Source organism: Corvus hawaiiensis, chromosome 3 (genome assembly GCF_020740725.1).
Source record: "Corvus hawaiiensis isolate bCorHaw1 chromosome 3, bCorHaw1.pri.cur, whole genome shotgun sequence".
NCBI lineage: Eukaryota > Metazoa > Chordata > Aves > Passeriformes > Corvidae > Corvus > Corvus hawaiiensis.
In genome coordinates, this window is record NC_063215.1 from 55,289,049 (window position 1) to 55,311,372 (window position 22,324).

A 22,324-nucleotide genomic window follows, 5' to 3' on the forward strand; every position below is an offset into this window, starting at 1 on the left:
ATGAAAATAATACAAGGATGAGAATAAGTAAAATGATAGGCTGGAACATCTGGGAAGTAAATACAAAGACAAAGAGAACAGTCAATTAATGGAATAGCAAGTCCAAAGTTTCAACAAAATAAATAGTGAATCAGACTATGCTTGTGGAGGGACCAAGTGCCCATCTCCCATTTACTTCAGTAGGAGTTCTGCATGGTCAAGCCCTGAAAAGTCCAATTGTTAAATGTTCATTTGTTGTTATTTGTTTAGAGAAAATACTAATTAGTTTGTTTTACATTTGTGTAAGTCCATGCAGTACTCTGCCTTTAAGCTAATGGGAGCTCTACAAGCTCAGAACTACTGCTAGATCAGAAAGTGTGCATGCTAAATGCCGTCTCTGTTTGATTTCATGCAATACATGTATAGTAATTGATTAGCTTTAAACTCACTGCGTCTGTGACTTTCTGATACAAGGAAACAAAAGACTAATTAGTCAGCATAGGAATAAGAATAGCTTTCAGCTTCACCTGGCAACTACTTCGACTGTAAACTAGCAAGATAGCACACAGTAAATTAACACAGCAAGAGACTTACAAAACATTGGATAACTTCATTAGCAATAACAAGATACGCCAACTATAGGATTGCATGATAAGATAAGGGTAGGTAATTTTCATTTTTCATGGCAAAAGATCTTGAGTCAGCAAGGAGTTTGCTCCCCAAAACCTCTCTGAAATAATTCTGCACGGAAACAAACCACAACAAAGATGCTTGTTACTGCTGCATGCAAGCAGTGACTAACAGGCCTTCAACAAGATGCAATCTGTTATAGCAATTACAATATTCACATTACTGTGTGGCTCTGGGACTCCATAAAGTAGATTTGCATGGTTTCTTTTTATGTGGTTTGCCACATTCTCTACGATTTTTGAAATTTAATATTTCCTCCTGTTTAAAATTAATAGAATTTTCCTTTTATTCATTTAATAGGAACCCAACCACTAAGAAAACAATCATGTCCATTTATGAATCATATTCGTATGTGCCAGAAATACTGTCTGCACTGCCTTTTGTGGCAATGAAGGCCCAACTCTGTCAAATGCAATTGCAAAGCCAGAAAGGAGTGTTCTACCTCCTAGAGCATAATTTTAATTTCCAGGACACCAGACTTATTCACTGTTCACAAACAACCCTATTGGTAGAATATGTTTTCATATGGCCAAATGAGGATTTTAAATAATGTAAGAAACAGTGACTTTTGTGCACTGCCTAGAATAAAGAATTTTCTTTTTGTGCCATATATCGAATTTGAGGTTTAATTTGCTTGGCAGAGCCTTTTTACCTGTAGGCCGTAATAAGTAAAAGTCTACCTGACTCACTGACAAAGGTTCATCTGCACTTCGATCGTCCGACGACTTTGGAACTTCAAGTCTGTCGATGAAAGCCTGGAGCTCTTTCCTGAAGGCCTTCATCTGCGCATTGATCCGGTACAGAAGCTCGTGCTCGCGTATTCTGCTGCCATCGTCTTCCTCGTCCATCAGTCCAAAGAGGTCCCCATTAGCTACATAAATCCTTGCCTCTGTGATGATGGTGCTCGTGTCAGAAATTAAGCGATCTATTGTCTTGCCCAGCCGCTCCGCTTCAGAGCGAATGTCCTTCATCTGCTGCCTGTCAGTGAAGCTTTTCTGCCACCCCGATGGCGTTGGATAAAAAGACCTTGTGGGCGTCAGGCACCGAATGTTGCGCACCTCTTCGGAGTCACTTTCCCCACCAATGGGACCTTCCCTTTTGCGGTGAGGGGGGCGGGAATCGTCGTCGCTCTCCTTTTTTCCTGCATCGCTTTCTGCATCACTGTCCCTAGGGCTGCCACGGATACCAAGATGAGAGGCCAAGTCATAGCGCTGCATGTTGGACATCAAGACTCTGTTCTCATACTGGAGCTGCATGACTTTGCCACTCAGCTCATTGATCTGCATTCGTGCAGCTTTTAGCTCCTCCTGTAACGCTTCTGTCTTGGCATTGTCATGGTGCCTAGAGCTCTCATGAGCCCCAGACTTGTACTTGTATTTGTTGAGCTCAGCTGTTATGCGCTTGTTTTGTTCTTCTAAATCAGCTACATTTCTCCTCAGCAATTCTGTTTCATCTTCTACTAGCTGCAAATGCTGTCGTAATTCTGACAGGGATTCACTCTGCTCTCCCAGGAGTGGGTTAGTGGTCCCTGAGAAATCATCTCCTCTTAAATCATCAAGCTCTGCTTTCAGTCCTCTATTTTCTACTTCTAGTTCCACTATTTTCCTCCCTAGAATGTTAGCTTCCTCCTCCACAAGCCTCAATCGAAGCTTGAGTTCAGCTTCTCTTGTGGTAGGTGGCCCACCCGCTTCACCTTTTGGCAAGGGACTGTCCAAATCCCCATAAAATGATCTGTATTTCTGCAGCTCATGTTCAAATCTGTCTTTCTCTTTATCAATTTTAGCCATTTTTTTCCTCATCAAGGCTGCTTCTTCTTTGACAAACTGTAGCTGGCATTTCAGGTCTTCATTGTCATCCTTAGGAAAAAAAAGCAGCATTGGAAGAAACTTAAAGTCAAACAGGAGACCTCCAGTGGATTGCCTTAACTTACAAGATTAACAACCACAGGTACATGGCTTTAGATACTAAGATATTTTCCTGCAATACTTTTTCACTGATCAATAAATTAAAAAGAGGGGAAAATACTATTTTACTTGTGACTAAAATTTGCACAGTCCCCAGAAATACCTGGGGGAGTCAGGTACAAGAGGGGACTTGTGAAAACCCTTATATTTTCTACGCTTGCAGCATTATCAGACTTTACAGTGTTCAAAAATCCTGAAGTCAGCACACATAGAGCCTATAAATCTTGTTTCACTGGTGCTGCCATTTACTTTGCCTAAAAGACAGAGTAGATGAAAGCTGCTGTGTTCTGTTGCAGCACCAAGTGTGTTTAGGTGGTCCTTGAGATTAGTGGTGTCTGACTGCAGATCTGGGGTAAGAGCTCTTCCATTTCACAGCATACAGGAAAACAAAGGGTAAAGCAAAAAGCAAGCCAAGTGCAAATATGTAAACAATGTACCCCATTTCCATAGTTCCCTGAAGTCTCCACATAAGAATCAAAGCTACAGTTACTGCAACATACCTCTGTTGGTGTCTGCTGTGACTTTTTTTCTGATTTTGGTAGGTCTTTGCTTCCTCTCCTTTTCAGTGATTGCTGCAATTACAACAACAGGACATGCACTGAATTTTTCTAAATGTATACTAAAGAGATACATAATTTGTATATCATTAATTTTAAAATATAGCAAATCAAATGCAACTATAAAGGAATTTTTGAGAAACCAAATACAGAGGGAAGATGCCATCGCCCAAAAATAAAACGGCAGTGGCACACAAACAAGGTTTTAGTTTAATCAGTCTGTTACCTTTTTTACTCAACACATTTTATGACTAGTGCATTATGAATGTTTAACACATGATGAGAGCGGTAGGAAAGCAGGCATCCTAAGCGGTAATTTACAGATAGGAAAACTGAGACAAGCAGTGAAATCCAGCTTGCCCATTCGTTATTAACCCTGGTGGGGCCAAGGCACTTTAGAAAAGCCTTAGTCTTAGACTTTGTGGTAGGACAGCTACACAAAACAGTGCCACTGAGATCTGTCAGCTGAGTCCAGTGTACATGTACGAGCACACCTTTCTCTGTGTCCCACCCTCAGGCTTCAAGCTTGCAGTGTACTGCGGTCACACCTCCCTAAGAGTACACTGTAGACAAACACACATAGTCCCTAGGTTTGTTCTGTTTTCAGAACATAATTCTAGTAAATGCCATTTAAAACTGCTTGGACTACAAAGTTCTAGTGAGAAACAAATCATATCAGCTCAAGAACAGAAACACACAAAACACAAACACAGGTCAGCACCGCCATATGAGTGGGATTCTTTGGTGTCCTCTCATCTGCTCTGTCACCCAAGAGTAGGAAAGAAACTCCTGCTTTCAGAGCAGGATGCACTGGGAATGAAGCCTGCTAGTGTATCCAGCAAAGATCTTGTAGCTGCTGACTGCAGAAACTTCATTAGTGGAAAAGCAGCAGCAGTGGAAAACAACCGCCGCCATCCCACCAGCAACACTCAATACTGATCATCAAGAAAACAGCCAGAGAGAAGTAAGTGAATGAGAGAATATGTTAATACATAACAGCCCACTTGCAACTGTTCCCAGTTTTTATGTTCCCCAGGTAAACTGTAGGCCCCAAGGCAGGACAGTGATATAACCAACACCATCTCCCTCTAACACTGTGCTCTAGTAGAAAGATCCTTCGAGAAACACACATTTCCCTGCACCAGCTGGGGGAGAATCCAGCTCTATCTCAAAGCCATCCAGTTCCACAGACTGGGAACTAAAATAAGCTCATAATCCTCAAGAAACAGAGTACAGAGGGTGGGTATGCTGTACATAACAATCCTGTGCACCACTCTCCTGCTGGTATGAATAATTCTCTTTCTCCTGCAGATCAACTCCATTAAAAATTCCTACACTCATGGACTGCTCATTTAAAAGAAAAAGTTAATGCCATAGAAACACTCACATGTAAATGTGAGCAACCACAAGAGATGACTTTTCATGAGGTTTTCTGCTTAAATTTACCACTGAATTAAGCAAGAATTAAAAAATATTATGTCAGATTCAGAATCAGAACTAAAATTCAATGAAGTGTACATCAAGAATCAGAATTCAAATTTTTATGTTTCTTTTGGATATATTGAATGCTCTCAGTACACCAAACAATAAAACAAATCAAAGATCATAGCTGGATAGCTGTAAAACACAGGCTTCTAATGGAATCCAGAAAAGACATGAAAATAATTAACTCAGTTTTCCCTTTAAGTATAAACCCAAAAACTTTGGGATCCAGTCTACAAACAAAATGGTTCTTTTCCAGAGTCACCCACCAGTTACCCTGTTGTAGAAATGGTACATTTATTTTTGGAAGGGTTGTTTGTTTGTTTTTCTTTTAGAATTGGCAAGTTTATAAAGCCTTAAACTTTCAAAGGAGTAGGTTCCTCCTCTGTATTACCATTAATTATACCACTATGCATCACCATTTTGAAAAAACTCTTTTCAAATCAGTTTGCACTACAAACTTTTCCTTGCCCCATATTCATGCAAATATCACCCACTGATAATAATAATATTAAATAAATAAATAAACTTATTTATTTAATAATAGCTATAGTTAAACTATATTTCTTCTTATCACCTAAATGCCTTTTGTTCACCCTGCTGAGCTCAGCATCCTCCAGAAATAATGAAGTTCTGGAATGCTGAGCTGAAACCTCTTGTACTTTTCAGAAGATAAGAGATATAAGAAAAAGTACTTTTCTACGTTTGATGTGAAACAAAAAACCCTGTTTTTCTCCTTTCTTACTTGATTTTTTTTGGGTGTTCCTTTTAGTAGTCAGGATAGCAACATTCTAATTACAACAGTAGTTGTGGCTATGTAATGATTAGGCACTACTTTCTATTCTACTCTACTTGAATTACAACCAACCCTCCAGAGCTTGTATTATTCACCAACAAAATCTCAGCATTTAGCAAAAAATTTATAGCAGAAAGCAATGAAGAACACGCACAATTCAATTAGCAGGATGATTTGGGTAAGTAGATTAGGCCCAGCTGGAATTAGTATGATCTCTTTTCATATGAAAAACACCATGAGACAATTTCTGATCACTAGAGGTTAAGACCTCACACCTCTCAGCTGACAGACAGTATCTTCACAGTCACAGTGTCCCACAACATCATGTCAGGATGCTGAGGCAATATCACCAAAGAATGACACATATCAAGAAGTATATTCTGCTATAAATATTAAATTTTTGCTATAAATACTTATTTTTTGAGCATTTCTTCCAGGTGTGCATTTCACAATTTACAGCGGCTACGCTTTTAATCCTTTCTGTCAAGCCTTGTACCACTGCACTCTTCCAGTTCAATTTTCAACATGAAATAATTTATTGCTGCTAATGAAATAAGTGACGAAATTCATCACAGCAAAATGGAAAAAGGAAAAAAATGTTCAAACTAACATATGGCAGAACCAAAAAACAGCAACTCAAATTCTCGCATGCAAATCTTCATTCTAACCCTGAGACTGGACACTACTAAAATTGTCAGCACATTGCTTGTCACTAAAAGCCATCTCTGCTGTTTTCTCAACTGCAGCAAAAAATCTTCCCCTCATATGCTAGAATTGGTTTTGAGAGTTTGTTGTGAAGGACAGTTTGTGGGCTCAGATAATTTTTTTTCCATATAATTTAAAAAATCCTATTCAGAAGTGTCCACAGCCTAGATAAGCCTGCAAATAATGTTTGTATTAGATGCAAACCAGATCACATGCAAAGGGCAATTCTGTTGTGGTGCTCAGCACCATCAGTTCTCCAGTGACCTTCACTGGAGTTTATCCAATATCTTGCTGGAGATGCTAAGCACTTCTCAAGATGGCATAATCATTCTCTTGCCAGCCCTAAATTGCAAGCCAAATGTGCACTCCTAACATCACCTGTCATGCTCAGTGCTTCTCAGGTGGAAAGAGACCTGAAATCTAGTCTGAGAATAACACAATAGAGAGATAATTGCATCACACTCCACTGAGAAGGAAAGCTATAAAATGAACTCAAGTTCTTCCTGCCTTATTCTAAGCTACAATAAATATCTCAGCAATTAATAAAGAATCCTTAAGCAAAACCTACCAAGATTTTTCAAGATTCTTAGGTTTGATTATTGCAAGTCTGATCTGGGAGTGTTACCTAAACATCACTGTAGGCAGCCATGGGAGGAATTCCTGACATATCAAGGGATTTATGCATGCACAGAGGCCCTGTAACAGCCTTTATGCCTCCTCACAGAACAGGGCAAAGGGTGTGCAGCTCCTTGAAGCTCCACAGCTACCAGGAACCTTCTCATCTGCACAAAATTGTGCTGTAATTGGCTATAGTTAGCTGACTCCCAACTGCTGTGACACATCTGCAGAGCTTTCAAAAATCAGAGTAAACCTAACACCGTCTTTACAGTCTCGAAAAGTCAATGAATATTGAACAATTTTTGGGCTGCAAAAACTTGACTCTGTGTGGCACAGAGGGACTATAAGCAGGCAAATGAAAATTTGCCATAAGCTTCTCTCTGCATTTTCCCTTTAATCAATATGGCTGGGTAAACCATGGAGCTGGATCAATTCAGACACAAGACAGTTTTTTTAGTTTCTTGCCGCTAGGTCTAATGTAGTAAAAACTAAATTGACACTATCCATGTTGGCAAATTGAAAATGTATATTCTCCCACAAAAAAAAATCAGTTTTTAAAAAATATTTTCCTTATTCTGCAACTCTTATAAGCGCAATTTGCCAGCAAGTAGCTCAAGACTGTGGCTTTGTCTCTCATTGGCACACATACATAGAATGGTACAATACTTTACTCCTTCCACCACCACTCAAGAGCAGGAGGAGTCTTGAGTATTTCTGTATTCTACTTGCTTGCAAAATTAAGTCAGGAATAAAAAATCAGAGGATAACTGAGATGCAAAAATCAGAACCTACCTGTACACAAAGCAAACACTAAGCATGTCCCTATTAGCTGTACCAATACTCTCTTTCTATTAAAACTGGTATATTTCAAAACAGTGCTGAGGAGCAATACAAAATGAAAACAATCTTTACTACTCCACTAGAGAGAGAAAAATTGTTCGCATGTAGTTTAATAACTTCATATTGTAGAATAGAAAAGAGGAGCTGCCCTCCAATATTTGTATTATTTCATTTGCATTTATTTAGGAGTTATTTCAGTTATCACTTTCAGATCTTTTGCAATTATTCATTTGCCAATTAAATGAGGAAAAAGAATATAAAAGAAGGGAAAAATATATGCAACATTTGCACTTTACAACCTTTTGCAATTTGAATCAAAATCACATTGCTAGAGCATATTATAGTAACTCCATGGTGTAACTAGGCAAAAGCATTCTTTGCAGTGCATAAATGAAACAGCATATTTATGCTTCTACTACATTTCCTTCCTTCTTTTCCTTATTCAAAACAGTGACAGAAGATGAAAGCTGCCTTTCCAAAGCTCTCATTATGTCCTGGCCAAATAGCTGGCCAAACTGAAAGCTTGCTTTCTGTGATTACACACTCCTTCATCCACCAGGATACCATGAAATAGTGAAAGCAATTTCCCCAATGAGGAAGATGTCTTCTACCATTTGAACCTTTCAAAACATGGAAGACCTAGACATGTTTAGTTCCCTAATGCTATCCAACTAGGCTTTGTTATAGAAGCAGAAATCACAGTCACACTTGGCTCCCTACTCCTGAAATGCAAAAGAAAATCTCAGAAGACCATGAATATTTTGAAGTGCAAGTGCAGGAATAAGGTATTTTACTGCATAGTGATGATAGTTAAACTTCTCCTAGGGCTTCCTAAGTTGGTGTTTATTTGCCAGCTCACCTACTTGTCTGTTCTGAGAGAAGAGATTCAGTCTTTCTGTCAAGGTTTGCACAATGCCTAGTACAATGTACTGCTCCAACCTTTATCTGGGACTGACAGCATGACAGACAGCACGTCAACATAGCTAAAACCACTACCACATAACAGTAGCAATAATCACAGGCACGGACATGCATACGGCAATTATGAATTAAATACATATGAGATTTCATCAAATGTAAAGCGCTTTTTCTCACACCTAGTACCACATGTAGAGTTTTTCAGTCTTATTAGAAGGATATCTCAGAAGACATTCCAAATAGATTTTCACGAGAACGGGAAAGTGCCAACAACCAGATTAGGTTCATTGCCTTGGTTACACAAATGCACATATATTAACCAAAGTGTAGTTACAATATCCCAACAAAAACGGTTTGTGTCAAAATGAAAAGTAATGAGAAGGAAGGTAAGAATGATTCTGCACATAGTGCGCACCTCTACACTGCTCATTGGAAATGTATAGAGAAGCCAGTTCTGCAAAGCTGTGGGCTGATCACACGTGTCTATTTGTGTTCATGCTCATTTGATACTAAAGAGTTGCATTAGATGCACAGACAACACTTAGAGTCCCTCACCTGGATTCACAGGGTGGGACAGCATCAAACACAGGCACATCCACGTGCATCTGTAGAGACACAGCAGAGAAAGGAGCTTTGAAGCTCACCCTCTGAGACTGTGCACTTCTGACAACTTCCAATTATGGGAACATCTCACCAAAACATCAGATATTTTGGTTCATTTGAAAAGGTGCAAAAATTGGAGATGAACTCAGATAGGAAAAATTCTGAAATCCGCATCTGGTCTTGAAGCCTGAGCAGTGAGCAGAAGATTTTCTGTTAACAGGGGAAAGAAATTCAGCTATCACATGTCAGCAATCACTGCTGTGTCCTCTGACTATAAGAAAGGATCTTCTGTTACTCTTGATCTCTTCTTTTGCCTGTGTTTACTTGGGGAAGTTCTTCTGTAAAGCTTGCTCTTTGTAAACTGGCTGAAAAATATTTTCTGTAATACAACATATGGGGAAGTTTCAAAGGTACTTGGAAAGTTTGATTGATGAAAACGAAGCAGTTTCAATGGAGTGCTCTGAAGTTATACCAGTGTGATCCCGCCACTATTTAGATACTTTTTGATGAGCAGCTCAAGTAAAGAAGGTGCCCCAGAAAAATAGACCATGGAGGCTAGAAGCTGAAATGGAGGGAAGATGTTTTAGCAGTTTGGACATCCCCACACCTACTCTTCTCACTCTGGTACCAGTCTGATCTGACATTAGCTAAGCCTGCATCCAATACTTTTCCTGGTATTTTAACAGTGCAAATATGAAGATGAGGGGAGGGAGGATATTGCAGCCCTGGCTAGAGCAGAGTGTCCAGCTGCTTCACTAACTTCAAGAAGCTTGTGAGACCAGTGACTTGAGCCCCATGTCCTGTCCTCCTAAATAATGACTCTTCCCCCTAACTGAAACTTGCTCATGTTCTCATGGGAAATGCTTATTCCCAGCAAGGGGAGGGGCTGTGGTTCTTAGGCTGACTTAAAACCTTAACTTAGAGGTTGACTTAAAATTATTATTTAAATGTTCCCTTTGCTAGAAATGTGAAAATCTCATTCTGAAAAGAAGCTTAACAGTCTTCAGCTCATTATAAATATTTGATCACTGGAATGTATTTTTAATTAGCTATCATGAACAAATATTTGACTCTTCAGCATTTATTATAAATGCCACTGAACCAGCAAATCACCTGCAAATTAATACCACAGCAACCGTAATGGGGTTATGCAAGAATCAATTCTAGGTCCTACTCTAATTAACATTTTTTCTTGCTAACTGGAAAGAAGACCCATAAAATAACATTGGATAAAGACTGCAGATAGGGTAAAGGTTGGAGAAACACCAAGTATTGAAAAGGATGGTCATTGATACAAACCTTTGTGCAATCAAATAATATATGTTGTAATATGACTAAATATGAAGATACAGATGTAAGAACAAGGGGTAAAAACCATGCTACGACAATAGGAGCACTGCCTAGAGGAAAGAGAAGATCTCTTGAAAAGCCACATCTCTGAAAAAAACCTGCAGGGTCATAGACAATAATCAGCTGAAATAATACCAAGGTGTAATTTTGTGACTAAAGGGTTTATTAACATAGGCTGTAGGTATTAAAACTGAGGTTCACTGTGCAATAACTAGAAAGGATGTGCCTCTCCACAGAATCAAACCAGCCTCAGGCAAGTGGGAAGATTCAGTTCCAAGTAGTGACTACCTTTCTCCTTTGAGGGAGGTCAAATTCCTTATGTAGGTTAAATGCTTAATTTTTACATGGCTAAATGAGAGCAATCCTAAGCATGAAGATTTTAAAAAAGGAAAAAAAACAAACACCAAAGCATCGATGCTGGACTCTTGAATTTAGCAAGGCAGAAAGAAAGTATGTTTCTTGCCTGGTAACTAACTTTCAGCAAACTTTCAGATGAGAAGGGAGGTGCAAATTTTTACTGTTACTGGGACAGTTTAGGAAGAGCTGTGGGAGGCTGTTCTAAGCTGTCAATTTTTAGCATGGACCAGTACCCTTTTCTGAAAAGTAGGCACCAGTTTGAATAAAATAGCTGGGGTATTTTATGACCTGCATTATTCAGAAGATCAGACTGGTTTATTATATAAGATAGCTCTGTCCTCATAATTTTTGAACACATGAAACTTCACCAAAATTGGGGAGCTGAGCAACAATACTTCTAGAAGCACATCACAAGAAAAAGAAACCTTTGATTGTATCCATATGTATCAGCAAGGCAATATTCCAGTTCAAAAGTCTTTCTGGAGGACTGTTACTGGTGCTTCTAATTAATCATTTAATCAAATATTTAAACTGCTAGCATTTGTAAACTTAAAATAATTGAGACCAGCCTGTAATACAGAAGACTGCTGGTGATCAGGGCAGTTGGATGTCATGATCAGTCATGCTTTGCAGGGATGTAGAATCCTCTCATTACGGACAGCACTGATGGAAACAGATGCATGGCAAATACCTTCTAAGTGCAAGTACTCATCTGTGACCTAAGCAAAGGGCTTTGCTGTTATCCTAACCTGGATTCATTGCTAAGCTAGCCAAAGCCAATTAAAACAATCATGCAACCAGGATCAGGCAAAGCAAAACAGAGTTGATATCTGCAGGTTTTATTCTACACATCTTGATATACTCAGCTGTTAATACTAGCAATGGGGGGAAAGAGGGGAAATCATATCAAAAAGTCTCAGCAAAAACAAACACTTCAGAAAAGCACACCTGCACATTTAAGAGGTCAATCCATTGCCCTTTACTTCAAAATAAGAAATGTAGTGCTTGGAACTCTTAGCTATGGAACATTATCAAAATCTGAACTTCCCAAATGCCAGGAGCTTGCATGTCTTGATGTTACGAACACTGAAGTAAGTGAAAAAAACCCCAAAACATCAAAAGCCTGATGCTCTTATTCCTGGTTACCATGGATTCCATATGATTCAGAAGAGCTGCTGAGGTGATCCCAGAACCCAGCACACCCTATAACTGGGTATTCTCCCTGTCAAGTGACATACAATACAGCAAATAGCTAAAAATGTGTGCAAATGAGAGGGTCTAAGAGAGGATGGGGTCTAAAAGAAGAGGGTCAAACACATCATTCTGCTCTCTGGAATGTCATATTCTTCCAGGGCAGCTCAGAGGTAAAGCACAACCAGCACACTGCCAGTTGATGTAGAATCAGCTGGCTGCCTTGAACAATGACACACAGAAGCCATTTGTTGGGCAGTGCTCCCCACCACTGTACTGTGTACAACACTTCCCTTGTTGCACTTAGCTCACCATGCATCGCTCCCGTAGTGCATGTGAGGTGTGTGTCTGATGCAGAGTTGAGTACTTTGCACACAGACACACACAGGTACAGCAGTATGGCACAGAACACAAGTAGAGGCACAAACCACTGCGCAATATCAGTGCCGCAGGGAAAATGCCCTGCTTGGTAGCATGTAGCTGCCTCAGATCTCCTCTTCACTCACTGTGTTTTGCCTCAGAAAAAGGCTGCTTGGACAAACCCTGAGCTCCCCTGTTCAGCAGAAGCAACCTGGAAACCATTTCCTTTCTCCCTATCCAGAAGTGACCTTTTCTAACCCTTGTATGCTCCACTGTATAATGGGAAAATAGATTCTGCTTGTTATTAACAAGAACAGATCAAAACACTTGAGGCTGAAAGAGACCTCTGTTATGACCGGCCCCCACAACTGGCCTCAGCAAAGTGCCCTGGTGCCTCCACAAATGGGCAAATGTTTTGAGTCATTAATCATCAATAGTCCGGTCTCTCACAACCTCTGAAGACTTAGTCCAGTTCCCCCTGCTCAGAGCAGAGACAATGGAAGAAGGCTTCTGAGGGCCATGTCCTGCGCAGTCTTCAATTTCTCCAGAGATGGCAGTGAGTTCAGTGTTTGAGCACCTTCACAAAAAAGTTAGTTCTTGTCCTGTCACTGAATGCCACTGAAAAGAGCCTTCATTCCTTCTTCTTTACATCCTATCAGATATTTCGCAGAAACATAGATTTGGGGCCTCCCCAGCCACCCTACCCACAGGCCCAGGAACCCCATTTTAGGTCAGCCTAAGCTTCAGGTCCTCTGTGACATGCAGTGAGTCTGTCTTTAGCTCACCACAGTTGCTCCTATCACCAGTCATGGACTTCGGTGATACACATGTGGATTGGTGTTCCAGCTGAACCTTAGATCTGATTCATCACCTTGAACCCAGCTGATAATCTGGACTGCATAATCTTTCATTTTTAAGTGCACTGCAATCAAACACAAGTGACATTATAAAGCACTGGCAATAAAACATTAAGTTGGGTTGATTTTTGGGGGGGTTGAGTGAGGGCGAGGGCAGGGAGGAGGACGTGGGAAGATGGCTTTGAAGGAGAAGGACCAAGGCCTACCAAAAAGCCAGAGTAAAATACTACATCTTTTGTATCCTACCGTGTGCCATGAGGATACTAGTTAACAAACAGTATCACCTCTCCTTAGGAACGACATACTACAGAAGCTACGCTTGCTTCACTCGGCTTTTCTGATTCTGGAAGTACTGGGTGATTTATGCCAGCCACCTAAAGTCTCAGAACCATCATTCTGAAAAAAATAATGAGCAATTACTATTGAATAGTAAATTTGGAAACTCCTGTGATAACTTTATTGTGTATATCTCTGCTGTCCATGTTCCATTTGAGGTCTTGTCAATTTGTTTCACATGTTTTTACACCGGAAACCACACTGAGGTTACTCCCTGAGGGCCTGTGACATGTTTCAGAACAGCCATCTGTACTCTGACATGACAAGGTTCCCCTTCCTTACACTGACAGCTGAGTTCAGGCAAAATGCAGCATAGCACATACCTCCCTGGTGCTACTTCCTATTTACTCTCCTAAAGCTAGGACAAACTACCTACAGCTGTGAGGCTCTGCCAAATTCCTGTCAGGAACACAGGTACCTGAAGGACGAATTGGGAAATTCCATGTGCAGAATAACTGAAAAATCTACCAGGCTACAGAGTTCTCTGCTGGTTTTTTAAACTGTAGGTTCGCTAGAACATCCAGAGAATGTAAAGACAGAAAACTGTTTCATGTGGGATTTCTGAAAAGCTCAGTTTAATACTCACAAAGAAAGATAACCCTGAAACCAGCAATGACCACATACACTGAACAATAACAGAACTATGGCAATTTTCCTTTCAATTTATAACCTGCTCATCTTTGACCTGTATCAGCACATTGCAAATACTCTGTTATTTCAAGTGTTTCTTTGAAGGGACAGGTGCACTTAAGCAGGACCAAATACAGTGGTATAAGGGACAGAAAGCATGTATAACTATCATTCATCAAAGCCTTGGTGGGACTTCCAGTAATATGATGACATTTGGTATACATTGATTCCATACAAAAATATGTATCTAGACCTCTTGTTCAGCACTTAGAAAATGTCTCTGTTCTGCCTCTATAAAGCCTTCCAAGTGATAGAAGGCAATTTTGCAAAGTCATATGGATTTCCTCTAAATCTAGAGAATCCTGGCCTACATCTATTTTCCCATTCATGTTTTTGTACCAGTAAAAGATATCGAATTTGTCCTCTCTATCATGCAATCTCTTTCTTTTAGGCCTAAAGAAGTCATACATAAAGTCTTACAAAAAAAAAAAAAAAAAAAAATTCCAGAGACCTGCCAAAAATGACAAAATGAGCAAAAATAAAATGTGAGCTGGAATTTGAAAAGCACAGTGTATTATTAAAAACAAACAAACAAAACAAAACCAAACAAAAAAACCCCAAATCAAACAAAAAACCAAACCAAACCAAAACCCTTAGTCAAAACAACAACAAAAGAACCAGAGTGGATTATATACTGTCTATGGATACTGCGAAAAGTAACATAATAGAACTATTTAAGAATCACCTAAACCAGGGAGCTCATTTTTACACTTTTAAGTGACCTTGCAACTTTTTATTTCAATAGAGCAATCAGGTTGGTACCCCTATGTCTAAATTACATATATAGATATTTGAATGTCCACTTGAGTAAAGCAATACTGAAATTGGGAAGTACAAAAATAAAAACTTTTTTCTGTGACTGGGGACCATTAAAGAGCCCTCTAATGCTGTATTTCCCAGACTTTCCTCCATTTGTTAATGTGGTATAATGTTTTGGCAGCCTTAGTGAAGCCAGAAGTGAGATTGCCTACTTCAGCAAAGAGATCTAAAATGCTTTCTTGCTCCTTTATATCTCAAAGAAGTCATACCCTAAAGTCTCTAGCAAGAGAAATACATCTTTTACAGCCTGCCTTATGGTGAGTTCATGCTCACAAACCGTTTTCTCTGATAACCAGTTACCATCTACCACCTGATCCACAGTTCCCACCCTGTCCATTACCTCCACAGACAACTGGGCATGCCAGCTGCATTGGCTTTGTCACTGCTGGTGATTGTCCCTTGCCAAGTAATTCCCAGCCGTGGGAAATCACATGGCAGCAACAGACTGGACTTGCTGTTCTGCACCTTGTTTGCCATCTCATCTGGCTCCATACCAAGTCAGAGAACCTTTGCCTAGCTTTTACACTAGTAAATAAAATGGTCAGAGACTGTTCTCAGGACCTGATGCCAACTGGCACTTCACAATTCAGTCTCCTTTCAGCTACGATGACAATACAGCTAAACTTCCCTACAGCTTCCTTTCAAACAAGCAGGATCACATCCAATTGTCAATCAGTAACAAGCTCTGACCCAGGCGAGCCCCCAAATCATGCCCAAGCACTGAAGCAGTGGTAGCTGACCCAGGTCAAAACCATCTAAGGCACATGCTAGCAACTGCTCGTCAGCGTGTGGGCCCTTCCTTAGCCTGATTTACTTTATATATATCTTTTTTGACTGCTGGAAGCGATTCTGTAGCAAAGAATAACCTTGAAAAGAATGATCCAAGGAAAAAAAGCAGAAGGGTTTCAGGTGCCTGAGACCAGAATGCTGGGACTCATGTCCTTTCACTAAAACATAGTTTCTAGGTGTTTTGAAGCCCAGGTTTTATCTATGCTTCTGTTCTAGTTAGGTTTTTCTTAAGATGGTCATTAATTTTTTTTTCTTTAAAATACACCTTACTGCAAAGAGACTCTAGTTTTACCTGAAGACTATATGGATTATCAATTACTCCTTGGACAAGAGTCTAAAGCTGCTGCTATCTATCACAGAGATGAAAAAAATAAAAGAAAGATTCTGACACAAGGAAGGAACTCCCATGTCCCCATGAAATCAGAGCAGCAGCATTATGTTTACAGATTTGAAAGAATTGATCATGAATTATTGTGTGATGGCTAAATTAATTTCTGTTTTAAACCTATTCCAGATATACTCTTTTCACTACAGCTGCCACTCTTTCATTATTACTTCCCAATTAGCCACTCCTTTTACACATCCTCGGGAATTTTCAGACCATTCAATAGGAATTCACAAAGCAGCACACCAACTTCATGACTGAAAAATATCCCTTCCAGGCATCTTTACTCACAAAATCTCTTCACAGTAAGATATTTATGGAGCTTTATTCTTTTGAAATCATTCCCTATTTTTTACATATGTTTTGGAATATATTATTATTGACCATCAGGCTGTTTATACTCAATTTTGAGTAACTAACTCTATTGAAGCAAATGGCTCATGTGAATTGTTGATGGTGATACATAATTAAAATCCAGTTTTACGAAGTTTAAGCTGCTTCTCAAGTGCTTTTCCCTGTTTATGGTGTGATATTTTCAGAGATTTACTATGACAGATTCTGCAACAGAGATTAATTTCTTTCTCCATTATGATTCTTTTCTCAAATTCAAAGAACCAAACCAAAGCAAACTCTGTGTATCCCACTCCCTGTGAAATCACAGTGTGCTCTGAGCAAGTATGTCAGAATCACACCCTCACAGGTTATGAATAGCATCCCTGCTGAGTACTGTTTTTAAAGGAACAAAATATTTGGGCAGGATACCAAGGGTAACAGAATACAACACAAGCAAGTCTGACTGGGGGTTATGCATCTGCTGGGATGTGGTGCTTAGAAATCACTGAGCTGTGCTTGGAGGTAGAGGACTTTTTTTCTTTTTCCTGTACAAACTCAGGCAGACACTTGTTTCTCATCTCTTTTTTGAAAGTCTTCTAATTATCCTGTTGCTCTCTTCGTCAGAGCAAATGGAATTTTTGTGAGGCAACAAACTGAAATTCCAGATCACAGAAACCCTCTGCTTAAAGGGAGTGTTGGTAAAAGAGTTGCTGATCGACTTAGCATTGGGTACGCCAAAAAACATAGGAAGAAACCGGTCTTGTAAGAGCCCTATTAAATCCTCCCCTGCTGCCATCTGGTGCCAGGAGCAAGTAAATTACTGTAACTGTCCAAAGAGTTCCACTTACTGCACTGAGCCTGTGAGGATGAGCAGCTACAGCAGCCTCTCACCTCGCTCTGCTTAACCTTGCTCCCTCCATTACCAGCTGTTTGAAATGAGGCTCTAACTCTGAGGAAAACTGAAAATATGCGGTGCAATTATGGTGTGCTTGGGAGACAGTATCATGGAGGGACTTAAACTTTCCCTTTCAAACCAGAACAACCAAGTATCCATCTCCAGTGATTCATATGCATGGGCAACAAACAGAAGCTAGAAATCCATGAACATCTGCACAGTTATGACCCCACTGGAATCACAGAGACCCGTCAGGATAGCTCACATGCCTGTAGTGCAGCAATGGATTGATGAAAACTCTAAAGGTGAGGAAGAAGGGTTGTGCCCTACACAAAAGAGCAGTTCAATTGCGTTTGGTGCTGTCCTGTGACAGGTGATGGGCCAGCTGTGAGCTATGGACAAGAATCAGAACAGCATCTGCTGGAGTGTCTTCTACTGCTCATCTGATGCACAAGGGGAAATAGATGAAGCATTTTTTAGACAACTAGCAGTCACATGATTTCTGCAATGGATTGAAGACAATTTTTGCCACAGGTGATTAATTAGTCAGCTGTGGCTATTACTTTGATGGACCTCTTGCAAACGGAATCACTGTTCAGAGGTTTGATGGTCAATGGTAGCCCTGGCAGCACTGACAGTGAGATGGTGAAGTTTAAGGTCCTGAGAGAAGGGACCGAGAGAAGTACCAGGTGAGAAAGTTCTGAAAGCAACCAAAAATGTAATACTACTGTTGGACACAGCTGTCTTGCCTGTTGGAAATGCTGCAAACCGCCACTCTTTATGAGTCACGTTTCCAGTTTCTTGCAACCTCATTACATTTTAAACATTGCAGATTTTCCACACCAATCATCTGTCCTGGGATAAGTTACCAACACTGTTGATATTTTGGGAAATTTCAGCAAATTATTCAGCTCTTTTTAAGATGACAATATTCTTGTTTGCTCATAGTAAGTTTTTCTAGCAACTGTTCTCTTGAGAAGTTCCAGTGTGTCTGTGTTCCAGAACATTTTTGTGTTTATATATAATGTATACTTCATACTTTCCTAATTCATCAAAAGGATGACACAACCTTTTAGAGATTTCCCATTCCTATACATTACCAGGTAATTATTTATTGGAGTTTACCAGTTTGAATTGCTGAATATTCAGTATTTATAAATTACCTCACCATCTCCCACCACCAGCTATCAATCTGCACATTTTCTTCAGCTGACAGATTATGTTCCAACTCCAGGGCCAGGAGGCAAAGCCTAACTAGTCTTGCAACTGCTGTTCCATGAGGGTCTGGATAAAGCTGAAGCCAGGCATTGGAACCAGAAATGTTCCTTCAGGTGCTCAGAGTGATACAGTTGCTGTTTCCTAGCACAGGGAGTGATCCTCCACTGCTCTCAGTCCAATGCAAAAATGAAGAGCTACGGCTTAGAAACAAGGAAGGGAACAAACCAAGGAAGCTGACAGATTTGCATAAGGGGGTGAAGGAACCAGGGGAAAAGTAAAAATTTCACAGCAGATAGGAGCTGTAGCGTCAAATGGGGATAATATATTTGAAGCAGGATAAGAGCAAAATGAACTAGAAAATTCTTGGAATCCAGAGAGGAGATTGGACACTCCTTAAGAGTTGGAAGGATGCAAGGAAGGAAGGAATTGTGGGAGAGAAGAACAAGATTGGGACTTAAAAACTAGAAGACAGCAAAACAACCACTACTATCAGACATAAAGAAGAAGAAGACAAAGAAGAAGATGAAGAAGACGATAGAGAAAAAGAAGAAGACAAAGAAGAAGGGAAAAGAAGAAGGGAAAAGAAGAAGGGAAAAGAAGAAGGGAAAAGGAAAAAGGAAAAAGGAAAAAGGAAAAAGGAAAAAGGAAAAAGGAAAAAGGAAAAAGGAAAGGAGAGGGAAAGGGAAAGGGAAAGGGAAAGGGAAAGGGAAAGGGAAAGGGAAAGGGAAAAACCAGACACAGGATCAAGACTGAGTGAAAGAATCTGGAGAATGTGAGACTTTGTGAGTTATAGAAGAAAGACTTGAAATAAGTGGTTGGTGTTAAATGGCAGGAGAAGGGGCTTAAAGAGAGAAAGGGTTACGAGAAAGAAGAGATACTGGATTTTTATTCAAGAAAAGCTAGGCAAGCTGGTATTGGTGATCAAGGGGACTGGGACAGGATCTTACCAGATCTTCTGCAGTGTGAGTTTGTTGGTTTGAGGTGTTTTTTGGTTGTGGTTTTTGTTGTTTGTTTTTTTTTTTTTTTTTGGAGGGGGAGGAATTTGGAGTTGCTTGGGGTTCTTTTACAGCAGCTTTTGTAGTGAAATTTCCAGCTATGCTTTTGATGTCTGTGCAGCCTGAACTCAGAAATATATAGAGAGCTAATCTGTGCTTAAGCAGGGCAGGCAAAGGTTGCAACAGTAAGCAGAAAATTGTAATTACTTTCGTGTGGCCCCACAGCAGTTTAGTGTCAAAATAAGAAACAGAATTCAGATTCTTCCTCCCGGCTCCAGTGCCCAGTTCTCCAGATCCTGTTGCCTTCTTCCATTTCCATGCAGTGTACAGACCAGACTGACAAGACAGGCACCACTAGAGCAAAACACAGACCCATGTAGGGAGGCATAGACTCCTCTGCCTGCAGTCTGACCCGAATGGGCAGAAGACACCTCTGGTTCATGTGCCATGGTTATCAAGTCTGGGATCTGAACTAAAAATCTGTGCTTAGAAGAAGAAAATGGTGGCTTGACAACGTCACCCTAAAGTGGCTGAAAGAACTGAGCTGCTTTGCATCTGCCCAGCTTGGAGCATTAGCAGAGCAATCTATATCCATCCAGAAAGACACATGTCCCCAAAAAACACTGTGCTTCTTGCAACTGCATGTCTGCATTGCAACGAGGGTTTGTAAAGCCCAGGGTCCAGTACATCTGTCATATTTTCCCCCTACTTCATTTGTCTCATAACAAACCACTAAAGCACAGCTAACTGGGTGTTTGCTACGTAGCTACAGCAAACAAATGAATATTTAGTTCATGATAACAAAAAGGTCTACAAGTGTTAGCTAGGCTTTACCAGTTAACAACAAATTAATGAAAGTTAATTAATTAATTAATCAATGAACAACATGTTCATTATTATTAACATGTTAATTTTTTTAATATCTGAAAAATTACATCTAGCTACTGCTATGAAACAATTCCTCTACTTTGTTGTCAGCTTCCCAAAAAGCTTTACAATTGATAGCAACCAATATTAAAGAAGAAATCAGCAGCAGTTGCTACAAATAAAACCAACACATTAAAAATCTTGTGTGTCTGTGTGGACATATGCAGGAATAACTTTAAATCAAATAGATGCAGTTTGGGGGACTGAAAGTAAAAGCAACTGATAGAAAATGCATGCATTGCTGGAACACCTTCCAAATCCTGGATGCTTGCAAGCTTCTGTTGCCATGAACAACAATTTCTAACTTGTTGTGGAATTTATCATAATTATTTTTTTCCAAAAGCTCCAAATCAAGAAGGCAAACAGCAATTACCTCTTTATATTAATGACAAATACATTCGCATGTCTATATTCACCCAAATGTTCACTGGAGAACTCCAGATTTGACTCTAAACCAACACATCTGCTAGCATTTATCTTTTCTACATGTTTTCAGTTGAGTTTCTGCTTTTTTTGAAACACCAGAGAATCCACACAGAGAGAACTTTGGTTTTGGCCCTGCCCTAGAGACTACCTACCAAAAAACTATGCTTTCTTTCTGGCATTTTCTATTAAGTCTCATTTTAATTCTCTGCTATCTCACACTGTTCATTATAAAAGGATAAGAAATTTCACATGGCAGTTGTACATAAATAGATTTTAAGAATGGAAAGGCTTGGATTTCTGCAGTACATTTGATGACAAAAGTACAGAAATCAATCATTACATCTCTGAGCATTTTTACTATGCTGTGAAACAAAAATGTTTCTTTGTCTTTAGAGAGGCACTTTCCCATTAATTCTAAGCTCAATAAAGCAAAGACCACAATCCAGACAAAAGGTCTTCCCTGTATTTCAATTTAAGCTGAGTAGAACTCCCTTAAGCAGGAGGTTCCATTGGTTATAATGGCTGTCTTGAAATGAGAAAGGATTGTAAATCCATGAAATTAGAGGAAATAATTCACAAGCAAATAGAAAATTAACATTATGACTATCTGACAATGACATTTAAAATGCATGAAACCTTCAATTGCTAGAGAAGAAGAAATATTATTTGTCATGGAAAAATTCTAATGCAGACTGCTTTGGGTTGTTTTCATGGTTTTTCCATATAAATATTTTCATAGCTTCTTCATATATTCTAAATTTCAATTCTGTAAGATTTAGTATTCTTTACCAGCACGTTTCCATGGGTCCCCCAAATCATGGCATATTTGCGAAGTGCATAATAATTTGGCTTTGTTTTAAACCTTTTGAGCTTTTCTCTGACTTGCACCTCCTCAACTACCCTCCTGTGCTGAAAGTCCTAGTATAAAAAAGCAGCATTCACCTGCTGAAAGAGACACAGCAGCCTATTTGAAATACATAAATCCTGCCTAATTATGATTAGACATAAAATGACTGTGCATGGCAGTTCTCCCTAGTTCGGTATAAGGATGTATTTCTGACTCCTTGTCCACTCCACCCCTACTATGGTATCAAGTCTTACTTCATGTTTTCCTTCTGGCTCAGTGCCCCCATTCTGTGCCACTGGGAATCATCCATCTGCTTCAGCTCCATGAAAACCATTCTTGTGTAACAGAGACCCTAAACATGACATCATTTCTTCTGGAGTCCCCAGTACCCTTTCAT

The 22,324-nt window shown here is 39.7% G+C and overlaps 1 protein-coding gene across 1 annotated transcript in view; it reads right to left on the reverse strand.

The window, feature by feature from the left end:
- Positions 1-55: 55 nt before the first annotated feature.
- Positions 56-22,324, reverse strand: part of SOGA3 (SOGA family member 3) — a 40,718-nt gene continuing 18,449 nt past the window's right edge. The window contains exons 7-9 of the mRNA XM_048296000.1: positions 3,134-3,205; positions 1,350-2,525; positions 56-443 (exon numbers count right to left, since the gene is read on the reverse strand). Coding sequence (XP_048151957.1) covers positions 387-443; positions 1,350-2,525; positions 3,134-3,205 — 1,305 coding nt within the window. The 3' untranslated portion in view covers positions 56-386. The remainder of the gene's footprint in view (positions 444-1,349; positions 2,526-3,133; positions 3,206-22,324) is intronic.